This window comes from Neolamprologus multifasciatus, chromosome 8 (assembly GCF_963576455.1).
Source record: "Neolamprologus multifasciatus chromosome 8, fNeoMul1.2, whole genome shotgun sequence".
NCBI lineage: Eukaryota > Metazoa > Chordata > Actinopteri > Cichliformes > Cichlidae > Neolamprologus > Neolamprologus multifasciatus.
The window spans coordinates 18,893,217-18,905,697 of record NC_140446.1 but is presented as its reverse complement, the minus strand read 5'-3'; the positions used below and the strand labels follow the sequence as shown (position 1 = coordinate 18,905,697).

Genomic DNA, 12,481 nt, shown 5'->3' with positions numbered 1-12,481 from the left:
GTAATGTGTCCAGAAGCACAGAAAATATCCCTGATTAATTTCTTTTGTTTCAAATGTTGTTGTGTGTTATGCTTGTAAAATATGCTAAGCTAACCTGAGCTAATTCATAAAAATGGTTAACAAAATTAATAGAAACCATGTGGATGAATTAAGTAACAAAGGAAGCAAAGACTCTGGCAAGGCTAACCAGGCAAAAGGTAGCATGTGTCCTCTCCTTTTTAATAACTTTTACAGGATCATGAGGACCATACCATACGACAAAGTCACGTCCGCTGTTGCTAGCCGCCATTTCTGCCACTTGCCAGTGTTGAAACCTGGTGCATTGTGTTGCTGCTGCTGCAGCTGGGTTGGAAACAGAAGGGTAGCATTGTTGGTTTTTACAGGCGTTTTAATCAGTCAGTACAGAAACTTAGATATTCACAGATTATACAGAGGATATGCTACAATATGCTACAATAGTTTGAGAAATTTTGACTTCTCCTGAGTGGCAACACCTAGTACAGGAGAATACTGCAGTGGGTATTTATAAATCCTAAAATGGAGAGAAACCTGCATCAGTATACACAGTGTATACAGTGTTAGCCTATAACTGTTTCTTACAATTTGTTAACTAAAAGATAAAGAAGCAGGTATTTATTATACGCTGCTGTTAATGTTTTATTACTTTCTACGTGTTCTAATGCAGTGTTTCATTTTTGATTCCAGGCAACTGGAATATGAAGTCAGTTAACGCCCAAGCTGGATAAACCTCCGATCTACCTTTAAATGGACGGGTACCTAAAGCGACCATTGCACCAGTGAGGTCATAATCTGATTCAAGTTGTTGATTGCCACAAAATTCTGGCCCAAAACAATGATGGCCATCATCAGATATACTGCAAAATAAGAAAGAATTGAAACCCAGTACAAGAAAATTCAGTCAGTGTGGCTCACCAGGAACTACAAGAATAATATTCATTTTCTCTAAAAGGCTGCCGTGCTTATTTTTCCTATCAGTACAACCTGAATCCTCTGCTGAGTTAGAGTTTCTGCCTCTTGCAGCTACAAAAGGGACACAGTTACAAACAAAGCAATCAGCGTTAAACAAGTTTATCAAGCGTAGTCCAGAAAATGTTTCCTTCCTGAACTGTTTACAGCCTTTAATCATTTAAACAACAACGTCTTGCATGCATCCTTCTTATCATCAGTGTTTTCTTTGCTCATTTTCCAAACAATCCTTGTAAAGTGTCCCACTGTAAATACTGTTTAACACATCAACAGTGAAATCATTTCAAATGAAATGGAGTTAGAGATGTAGTCACAGGTTTAAAATAGAAAAGACTCTGAATCACACATGCTGTGATTGCAGTCAGTCCTCTCACAATGTAAGCCTCGAGGCGCTCACATATTTTCCTGGTGGACTTTTGCACTTGTGACCACTGCTGTAGACCTTTCGAGTGTAGCTGCTTCTCACTGATCCCTTCTTTGCTCTCGCACTGCTGGCTGTTCTTTCTGACGTCATCTTTACTGCTGCTTTCTCCTCTGTCTCCTCTTGCTTGAGGTTGTGGAGGTTCTCACAGTCACATTGGTCATATAGCTCCAATTTCTTCTGATTTGAGCAAAACCACTTCCCAGAGCTATAGAGAAGCTCCACAACGCTGGAAAATGCTGATATCACCCCTACAGCAAAGTAGAAGAGGAGGAAGACTGTTTTCTCTGCAGGTCGGGAGGTGAAGCAGTCCACCGTGTAGGGGCAGGGAAATCGGTCACATGGGAACTGGGCCTCCACCTTGAAGCCATAGAGATACCACTGGACAAATAAGAAGCCGATTTCTGCCACTATGCGGGAGATCAGAGTGATAATGTAGAGTGTCCTTAAAGCTTTTTCTTCTCTGTTCTCCCTGCTGCTCCTTTTCTTTGATGGAGAGGGGTTGGCACTCTTGTTATGCTGGTGTGTGGCGTACACAAGGTAAAGCAGAGAAGGTGTAGCGATGAGGACTATATGAAACACCCAGAATCTGTACTGGGAGATGGGGAAAGCCAAGTCATAACACACCTGCTTACATCCTGGCTGGAGGGTGTTACAGGTAAATTCCTCCTGCTCGTCCTCAAACATGTCACTGGCCACAGTTCCCAGGATCACTATCCTAAATACCAGCATTAGGACGAGCCAGAAACGACCCAGCATCGGTGACTCGGTGTGGAGGATATCGAAGAATCCACCGATGAAGCCCCACTCACCCATGACTGCAGCACTGTCAGGTCTGTGTTCTTGGAAGTCTGGAGGCTTGTTCACCTGTCTGTCTCAGAGCAAACGCTGCCTTTGTTTTAAAAATGAAACTAGAATTCTTGCTATTATAATCTCCAATATATGACTCACAGTGAGACTGTACCCAATAAAAGTGATCAAAGGTAGCGTCAAGGTGTATCCATCCTAAGTGTTGATTGAGATCATCTTGTTGTTGACTTCAGTTAACACATTACTTACATATTGACAGCTTGAAAGCCAGTCAAAAATATTTACCACTGTATAACAGCAGTTACTGTGTCAACTGGTCACTTTGTCCAGTTAATGAGCAGAAATGTATCATATTATTGATGTCAGAATAATTGAATTCAGTAATATCAGCTATTTTCTGGAGAATATTTGACAGGCATCATGATCTTTGGCATCAGTGGTGTTCTCTAGCCTTTGTCTTTGTGTCTAGTATTTAGTTGGACATCCTCTGTCTCATTATCATTGATTGATTTCAGCTGTGTGTCATACCCTGGCCTTTCCCATCTCCCTTTTTATATCATGTGTCTATTTAAATCCTCAGCCTGCTCGTGTTCTTTGTTGTACTGTAGTGTTTTTCCACAGCCGTTTTGGTCCACCTTCACATGCAAAGATGAGATGGAATCATCAAAGTTTATCTTATCATATAACACTTAAAACGAAACCATCTTTCAGAGTTCAGTATAAAAACTGACCTTGGCACCAGCAATCGTCTCGATATGGCGTTATATGAGGTTATTTGATGAGCTACTATCAGTCGTCACTGAGGGATTTTTTTTTCTTGTAAGCAAAGGTTTCTGTACTCTCTTTTTTTTTCCTTTTTAACAGCTGTGCTCAAATCTACATGCGACTGTTATAAGACCAAACCAACATCTGCGTTATAAAAAAGCACATAGCTCTAATTGAGCCGAACAGCTTTGTGTTGATACCTGCAGCCTTCTTCTTGAATGCAGCTGGTTTCTTTGGTTGAGCCTCTTCGGTTTTTCGCTGAGTTTTTCAAACTCACCACACTAGCATTCTGTGGTTCTAACAAATGTAACTTATATATTTTTAATGGTAATTTGAAGCTTATTTTATGCTAGGCTGCCACTCAATCACACAAACTGTAAAAACAAGGGTATTTAGAGGTCATGTAGTTTGTAAAGTGCCTGGTGATCTGACCATGGGGCATGGAAGGCTGGCACTGTCCACGCCACTGTGACCCACACAAATATGCTGTCGCTTTTGTGAATTACTTATGCAGCATATGCTTGTGTTTCTGTACATTTCACTCTGTTTGTGTGCTGGTATGATTTATAACATGTCCTTCAAGTTTGGTGTTTCAAGTCGATGTGTATCACTTTGGACAGTAGAGGGCAGCAGAATGTCTGCCATGGTTCTGCCTTGTTGGCATGGTTCATCATAAGATGGTCATTCTGGGAAGACTGACCAGGCTTAGTGTTGATGCATTACTGAGCTGTTAAAATGCATAACTGAACATTGAAGTTTACCTTATCTTATTTAAGGCTAGATTTATGATGTGCAATATATCTTGATGCATGCTCTTTAATTCAGTTAAGGAGTTCCCAAAAAGCTGATTCTGTTCATCCGGATGTAACATTTTCAGTGAGAGAAACGCTGGGAAGGCACCTAAAGAATGCTTCAGGCAATCCAGGAGAGATCAACTGCTGCCTAAGCAAAAAATCTTAGTGATCCCTTATGTGTCAGGAGTATAGGAACAACTGAGACGCATTTTCTCTAAACACCTCTAACACCTCTGTGGCTTTTAAACCCCAAAATGTGCGGCGCCAAAAATTGGTCCATCCCAAGGATCGGTTCTCCCGACACAAACAGAATAATGTAGTGTACGCTGTTAAGTAGCAGGAGGATTGCTGTGATTTATACATCAGGGAAACCAAACGACCTCTGCTCAAGGGGATGGCACAACATAGTAGAGCTACCTCACCAGGTCAGGACTCTGCAGTCTATTTACACCTACAGGCCAGTGGACACTCTTTCAATGATGAGGATGTACACATCCTGGACAGGGAGGAACTCTGGTTTGATTGAGGATTCAAGGAGTCCATGTACATGAAAAGGGAAAGACCATCTCTGAATAGAAGAGGGGGCCTAAGGGTACATCTTTCACCATCTTATAATTGTGTGATTGCAGCCATTCCCCAACTCCGTGAATGGTATTCATGGTCTTGGATCAATGGTCTTTGATTGGTGGTTTTTGATCAATCGACATGACAATTTCCATATTAATGATCAAGGAACTGATCTCACAGCCCATTGTTTGTCAGTGGTGCTAATTATAGTCATAGCAAACACTTGCGCTCCCATACAGTGTAAATTCTGCAGTTCATAAACAGTTCTGATTGCAGTTCTTGTGCACTTGGTTAATCTCTTTATGTGCATTATGTTTCTAAACTGTGCTAAGCTAGTCCGAGGTAATTTGTAAAAACAAGTGCAAGGGTTTTACTAAAACTTTGATGATTTATTCACAGTATTGAGATCAAAATCTTTATTGTTTGTATCTATTCTAGTCAGGTACATTAAAAAAAAAAAAATTCAACTACTTTCCAACTTTGAAACTTCGTCTCTGTGAATTTTAGCTTTTAACATGTTTATATTTCAGCTCATTCAACTCTTTTTTTTCACCAAACATTCAGCAATTTTAAAATAAGTTCAGCTCAAATGTTTTGAAGGTCAGCTTTGACCTTGGAAAGCTGACCTTTCCAAAATAAGTCCATGTGCTTATTATTATTATTTTTTTAATTGATACTGCTGATTGATGGTGAGCAAAATAAGAAAGATTTGAGATCTAGTCAAGAAAAAAACAGCTAAATTCGGTCAGTGTGGCTCACCAGGAACTGTCAAATTAATAGAAATTTTCTCTAAAAGGCTGCCGTGCTTATTTTTCCTATCAGTACAACCTGAATCCTCTGCTGAGTTAGAGTTTCTGCCTCTGGCAGCTACAAAAGGGACACAGTTACAAACAAAACAATCAGCGTTAAACAAGTTTATCAAGCGTAGTCCAGAAAATGTTTCCTTCCTGAACTGTTTACAGCCTTTAATCATTTAAACAACAACGTCTTGCATGCATCCTTCTTATCATCAGTGTTTTCTTTGCTCATTTTCCAAACAATCCTTGTAAAGTGTCCCACTGTAAATACTGTTTAACACATCAACAGTGAAATCATTTCAAATGAAATGGAGTTAGAGATGTAGTCACAGGTTTAAAATAGAAAAGACTCTGAATCACACATGCTGTGATTGCAGTCAGTCCTCTCACAATGTAGGCCTCGAGGCGCTCACATGTTTTCCTGGTGGACTTTTGCACTTGTGACCACTGCTGTATACCTTTCGACTGTAGCTGCTTCTCACTGATCCCTTCTTTGCTCTCGCACTGCTGGCTGTTCTTTCTGATGTCATCTTTACTGCTGCTTTCTCCTCTGTCTCCACTTGCTTGAGGTTGTGGAGGTTCTCACAGTCACATTGGTCATATAGCTCCAATTTCTTCTGATTTGAGCAAAACCACTTCCCAGAGCTATAGAGAAGCTCCACAACGCTGGAAAATGCTGATATCACCCCTACAGCAAAGTAGAAGAGGAGGAAGACTGTTTTCTCTGCAGGTCGGGAGGTGAAGCAGTCCACCGTGTAGGGGCAGGGAAATCGGTCACATGGGAACTGGGCCTCCACCTTGAAGCCATAGAGATACCACTGGACAAATAAGAAGCCGATTTCTGCCACTATGCGGGAGATCAGAGTGATAATGTAGAGTGTCCTTAAAGCTTTTTCTTCTCTGTTCTCCCTGCTGCTCCTTTTCTTTGATGGAGAGGGGTTGGCACTCTTGTTATGCTGGTGTGTGGCGTACACAAGGTAAAGCAGAGAAGGTGTAGCGATGAGGACTATATGAAACACCCAGAATCTGTACTGGGAGATGGGGAAAGCTAAGTCATAACACACCTGCTTACATCCTGGCTGGAGGGTGTTACAGGTAAATTCCTCCTGCTCGTCCTCAAACATGTCACTGGCCACAGTTCCCAGGATCACTATCCTAAATACCAGCATGAGGACGAGCCAGAAACGACCCAGCATCGGCGACTCAGTCTGGAGGTCTTTAAAGAATCCACCAATGAAGTCCCACTCACCCATGGCTGCAGCTCTGTCAGGCCTTTTGGAAGTCTGGAGGCTTGTTCACCTGTCTGTCTCAGAGCAAACGCTGCCTTTGTTTTAAAAATGAAACTAGAATTCTTGCTATTATAATCTCCAATATATGACTCACAGTGAGACTGTACCCAATAAAAGTGATCAAAGGTAGCGTCAAGGTGTATCCATCCTAAGTGTTGATTGAGTTCATACTCCAGTGGCCTTAAACCAAAAATAAAACATTATATAAGAACCTGCAAAGACTATCAACAATATCATTAAAGACATAAAACGATAACAGCAGCCTACGAGCCTTTAAGAAACTCTTACCCACTAACATTATAGAGCCAACTGCTCCAAATTTCTTTCTGTTTTAGGATATATACGTGGTTTTGACTCTTTGAAATTGACTCTGGTGGAAATATACTGACTCGGCTATGTTCCAGAGATGACAGTGATGGCAAGATAAAATAGGTTGAACATTGATTTGTCTTTCAGTTGTACCAACTTGTGGTTATATGAAATTCTCTACTTTGTTTTATTTTTCCCATCCACTGTGTTTGGTAGCATCTTTGTGTCTAGTATGTGCTTTTACTTCCTCTATCTCATCGTCATTGATTCATTTCAGCTGTCTTGTACCGCAGTTTTCCCCATGTCTCTGTTTACACCAGTGTGTCTGTTTAAACCCTCAGCCTGTTTGTGCGTTTTTGTCACGTTGTGCTCTTTGTCCATAGTTTTTGTTTTTCTCCTCCACTGTCTGGGCTATTAGTTGCCTCCTGGACTTGTGCCTCACTGAAACAAAGGTTTGTTTTAGTTTATTCATTCTGTCATTTGGGTCTAATGTCACATATAAACATTGCATGGGATTCACAAAGTTTATCTCATCTTATAATAGAAAATATCACTGAGAGTTGAACTGTAAAAATTGACCTTGGTGCCAGCAATTGTCTTGGCTTCAAGGCGTGATATGAGTTTATCTGAGAAGTTGTCAGCGTCGTCACTGAGCTCCTTTTTCTTTCTGGAGCTTTGCTTTCACTTTCGAAGTCATTGGTGTCCAATGAAGAGACCCTCTCGGTGCAAGGAGCACTGGTTGCAGTGATAAAAAAAAAAAAAAACACGCCAAATATAAATGTGCTATGATTTCTTTTTATTTCTTTTCTTTTTTTATTTCAAAAGAACAATCATTCTGAAATCCATTAGCAGAGACAGCAGTCTGGTTCATCAGCAGATTCACCTTTAGTTTCATGTTCACTCTGCACTCTGTGGGCACATCCACTTCCTCTATCTCCATTTAACACTCAGACAGGCCATCAACCCTCATCATCTGACTCCAGGATTTTCTTGGCTTTCTTGGTAACGGGCATGAACCAAAGAGCGGTGCTGTTTTTGATGCTGCTTTGCATAAGAATGGGTTTCTTTGTGAAACGTTAACAAACTTGTACAGTTAAAGTGCAAATCTTCACAACTTATGTATGATTATCAACATTTTTAAGGGCTCTGATATGCTGTAATATCCATGTCAGACTAAGTTTTCCACAAGACAGGTGTACACCGGTTCAAAATAAATATCTACTATTGTAAAATAAATATATAGATAGAGATAGAGATGGATGGATGGATGGATGGAGAAATCTAAGTTGTACACAAGCAAAATATAATTCTGCCAAAAATATTTATTTATTACAAAAAACAACATGTGGCTGTACATGTTGCGGTGTACCCCAAGGGTCAGTTTTGGGCCCAAAATTTTTCAACTTACACATCAATGACATTTGTAAAGTGTCCAGAGTATTAAAAATGGTACTCTTTGCAAACATTTTCTGCTCTGGTGATGATCTGCAGCATTTACTGGATGAGAACAAATGATCATTAAATTTGAATAAAACTAAAATTATGTTGTTTGGAAATAGTAGTTTAAATACAAATGCTAAGATTCAAATAAATTATAATAATTTCTAGGGGTAATAATACATGGAAAACTTAACTGGAGAGCTCACGTAAGATGTATTCATTCCAAAGAATCAAGCATTGGAATCCTAAACAAGGGAAAGCAGGTATTAGATGGGACATCACTTCATATTATCTACTGTTCACTGGTTTCACCTTACTTAAGCTATTGTGCAGAGTACAGTACGTTACATTACATAAAAGTACATTACATTCACTTTTTACTCTTCAAATAAAAGAAGAAAACAAACAGTTTGAATCATCCACAGTGCAGGTTATAGGGATCATACAAACTCACTTTTCTTGCAGTCTGAAATATTGAAATTTGCTGATCTAGTGAGATTCCAAACAGCACAAATTCTATTCAAAGCAAAAAATAAGGAACCGCCAGGTAATACTGAGAGTATGTTTTTTTTAAAACAAGGAATTTATAATTTAAGGGGTTTTTGTAACTTCAAAATTGTGAAGGTGCGTACTACAAGTATAAGCTTTTGTGTTTCTGTGCATAGAGTGAAGCTGTGGAACAGTTTGAATATGGAGTGGAAGCAACATCCAAACATAAAGCAGCTCAAAGTTATAAAGATATGATTTTCTTGAATTATAAAGAAAGGAAAAATGTTGAAATTCAGTGAATGTCTCTATTTCGAAAATTTCATCATGTGATGTATATATTATCAGAAGTCTACAGAGTATATCAGTAAGGAAGCTGACTATATATTGACTGATAGCTTATGGCAAAGGGGTGGGATTAAAGAAGTGTGTACTTCTTCCCACTCCTTTTCGATGTGTAACTGAATCGGAACAGATGAAGCAATATTGAAATAAATTAACTTTATTTGTATAGTATTTTTTTCTCTTCTTTTCTTTGCTAAATGTACCCTTATGTTGTTTACATGATCGAAATAAATTAACAAACAAACAAATAAACAACACACGATTGTCGTCGTTTGTTGTGGCTAAAAATCTTGTCTGCCGAAGCCTTGACTGAATTGAATCGTAGCCCATTTATGCAGAACAGTAATCGCTTCCTTCTTTTAGTTGTTCTTGACACACACATGCACAATGTTAATATATCTGATCAGAAGCATGGAGGAGATTCCAGGAGCCAGTTACTTAGTCTAGCAGAGGTGAGGGGTCATAGAAGGTCTTTAATCCACCAGCAGGACTAGTATCTACTTGTTCGTGCAAGGAGGAGCACGATAAACACTGACATTTGACACGTGGGTCGTTTTGTTTCAGTCCATCTGATTCTGCCAGGTTGCACCTCAGTTTGTCCAGGAGCTCATTGATGCCCTGAAGTACACCTTGTAGTCTGTGATGAGAGAAACCTTCTTTGTGCCATTTAGCATCGGCTCCAGCACACTCTCCTTTTAGGTCTGGACCAGAAAGTCAATAAAGAGTTCGGCAAAGTGGACTTAAAAGCATTGGATAAATATAAGTATATTTATTTGAGTCAATTTAATAAAGCCTAGAACACTCAGGAAGCCATTCTCTCTCTTCACCGTAGGCAGAGGGTCCTCGCCCACTGGTAGTGTAGCATGCAAACGAAATTACACTGAGTGGTGCAACAGCCTGGGGTCAACTGAAGGAACTCCTCAGCCTTAAGAAGCCAACAAGCAATCAGCAAAGTCAACACAGTAATTAGCCACAGTCTCGAAATGTGTGGGCAGGTAAGGTTGAGGCTTGACTTCTGAAACACAAAAACCAAATGCCAACATTCACACAAACAAAGGAGAGAGAGAAAGCAGAAGAGAAAGGAAAAGATAGAAGAGCAAGTCGAACCAGTAGGATGAAGGCGTGGCTCTCCAAGAAATATAAAAATAGTACTCATTTCAAGGTTTCTTGGGTTTTATTTTCCTCTCGGTATGGCCTGAATCCCCTGCTGGGTTAGAGGTTCTATGTTTGATGAATCTGACAGCTACAAAAGGGCAACACTGACTAAAAAACAATCACCTGTAAGGAAGTTTGTCAAGTGTTTTCCAGGAAATGTTTCTGTCAAAATGCTTGCAGACTTTCGTCATTCAGCAGAACTAACAAGTCAACGATGTCTCTCATGCATCCTTCTTATCGTCTGTGCTTGTTTTGTCATTTTCCCATAAGTTTCTTCATGATGTCGCCAATACACATGAAGAGGAAAACATGAAGAGGGAATTAGAAATGTAGTCACAAATTTAAATGGTAAATGGCCTGTATTTATATAGCGCTTTACTAGTCCCTAAGGACCCCAAAGCGCTTTACATATCCAGTCATCCACCCATTCACACACACATTCACACACTGGTGATGGCAAGCTACATTGTAGCCACAGCCACCCTGGGGCGCGCTGACAGAGGCGAGGCTGCCGTACACTGGCGCCACCGGGCCCTCTGACCACCACCAGTAGGCAACGGGTGAAGTGTCTTGCCCAAGGACACAACGACCAAGACTGTCCAGGCCGGGGCTCGAACCGGCAACCTTCCGATTGACAAGGCGAACTCCCAACTCTTGAGCCACGATCGCCCTGTGGCGATGATAGAAAAAGGAGGATGCTGTGATTGCAGCATATGTGTCCTCTCACAATGTAAGCCTCGAGGCGCTCACATATTTTCCTCTTGGATTCTTGTACTTGTGACTAATGCTGGAGCTCTGTCGACTGGAGTTGCTTCTCACTGATCCCTTCTTCATTCTCACACTGCTGGCCGTGCTCACTGACATCGTCTCTCCTCCCGATTTCTCCTCTGTTTCCTCTTGCTTGTGGTTGCGGAGATTCTCACAGTCACAGTGGTAGATTCTGTCCTCCTGGTCTGAGCAAAACCACTTACAAGAGACGTAGAGAAACTCGACAATGCTGGAAAATGCTGATACTACCCCTACAGCAAAATAGAAGAGGAGGAAGATTGTTTTCTCTGCAGGCCGGGAAGTGAAGCACTCCACTGTTAGGGGGCAGGGAGAACGACTACATGGGAAATGGGCCTTCACCTCAAAGCCGTAGAGACGCCACTGGACAAATAAGAAGCCGATTTCTGCCAGTATGCGGAAGATCACAGTGATAATGTAGAGTGCCCTGAAAGTTTTTCCTTCTCTGTTCTTCCTGCTGCTCCTTTTCCTCAACGAGGAGCTGTTGGCCCTCTTGTGATCTTGATGTGTTACATACACGAAGTAAAGCAGAGAAGGTGTAGCGATGAGGATCAAATGAAACACCCAAAATCTGTACTGGGAGATGGGGAAAGCCTCATCGTAACACACCTGCTTACATCCTGGCTGGAGAGTGTTACAGGTAAATTCCTCCTGCTCGTCCTCAAACATTTCACTGGCCACAGTTCCCAGGATTAGTATCCTAAACACCAAAACGAGGACGAGCCAGAAACGACCCAGCATCGGTAAATGGGTCTGGAAGTCATTAAATAATCCACCGATGAAGCCCCACTCACCCATGACTGCAGCTCTGTCAGGTCTGGCTTCTTGGAAGTCTGGAGGCTTGTTCACCTGTTCGTCTCAGAGCAAATGCTGCCTTTGTCTTTAAAATGAAACTAGAATTCTTGTTATTGTAATCTCCAATCAGTGACTCACGGTTTAACTGAACCCATCAAACCTGATTAAATGTTGCTTCAAGGTCTATCCACCTTAGTTGCTCAGCGAGCTGTCTTAGTGGGCTGAAACCAAAAATGACGCAAAGAACCCGCAAAGAGAGTACATAAAGGACAACACTTCAGGAAAAAAAACCCTGTTGCAACAGCCTGTAATATATCCTTTCAGTTCTTTTCTCCTTCAGTTAGCATAAAATACAACCAGCTAACATTGTAGAGTACAGTAACCAACCTCAAGACTGATCCAAGGTTCCATTTCATACATTTGAACTTTGCTAATGGACAGGTTGAAACCTAACTCCTACATTTCAGAGATGCCAGAGATGCCAAGATAAAATAGTCTGACGACAGTGTTAATCTACTATGCAGAGACTCATGACCTACCGTCACGTTTGTTTTCCCAAGTAAGGAAAACAGTAAGTTTCCTAAATGGCAGAAAGCTGTACTTTCACATTCCCTGATCATATGAGTGCTTGCATCAAAGTTTAAAATTCTGCATGTAGTCTGGTTGATTCGATTAGTAATAACCAAATCAAATCACTTTTTAGTTTTTGAAGTTTAATATTTTTATTCATTCATC

General features: G+C 40.8%; 3 protein-coding genes across 3 annotated transcripts; all 3 read right to left on the bottom strand.

Annotated features, from left to right (window-relative positions):
* Positions 1-241: 241 nt before the first annotated feature.
* Positions 242-3,804, bottom strand: LOC146512944 (gap junction delta-3 protein-like). The gene has a single exon (XM_085170607.1). It carries the CDS (start codon positions 2,222-2,224, stop codon positions 1,358-1,360), a length of 867 nt encoding a protein of 288 aa, XP_085026733.1. The 5' UTR covers positions 2,225-3,804; the 3' UTR covers positions 242-1,357.
* A 239-nt stretch (positions 3,805-4,043) lies between these two features.
* LOC146512943 (gap junction delta-3 protein-like) lies at positions 4,044-7,414 on the bottom strand. The gene has a single exon (XM_085170606.1). It carries the CDS (start codon positions 6,392-6,394, stop codon positions 5,528-5,530), a length of 867 nt encoding a protein of 288 aa, XP_085026732.1. The 5' UTR covers positions 6,395-7,414; the 3' UTR covers positions 4,044-5,527.
* Positions 7,415-10,780: 3,366 nt separating this feature from the next.
* LOC146512942 (gap junction delta-3 protein-like) lies at positions 10,781-12,208 on the bottom strand. The gene has a single exon (XM_085170608.1). The coding sequence runs from the start codon at positions 11,747-11,749 to the stop codon at positions 10,889-10,891; it is 861 nt and encodes a 286-aa protein (XP_085026734.1). The 5' UTR covers positions 11,750-12,208; the 3' UTR covers positions 10,781-10,888.
* Between the last annotated feature and the right edge of the window lie 273 nt (positions 12,209-12,481).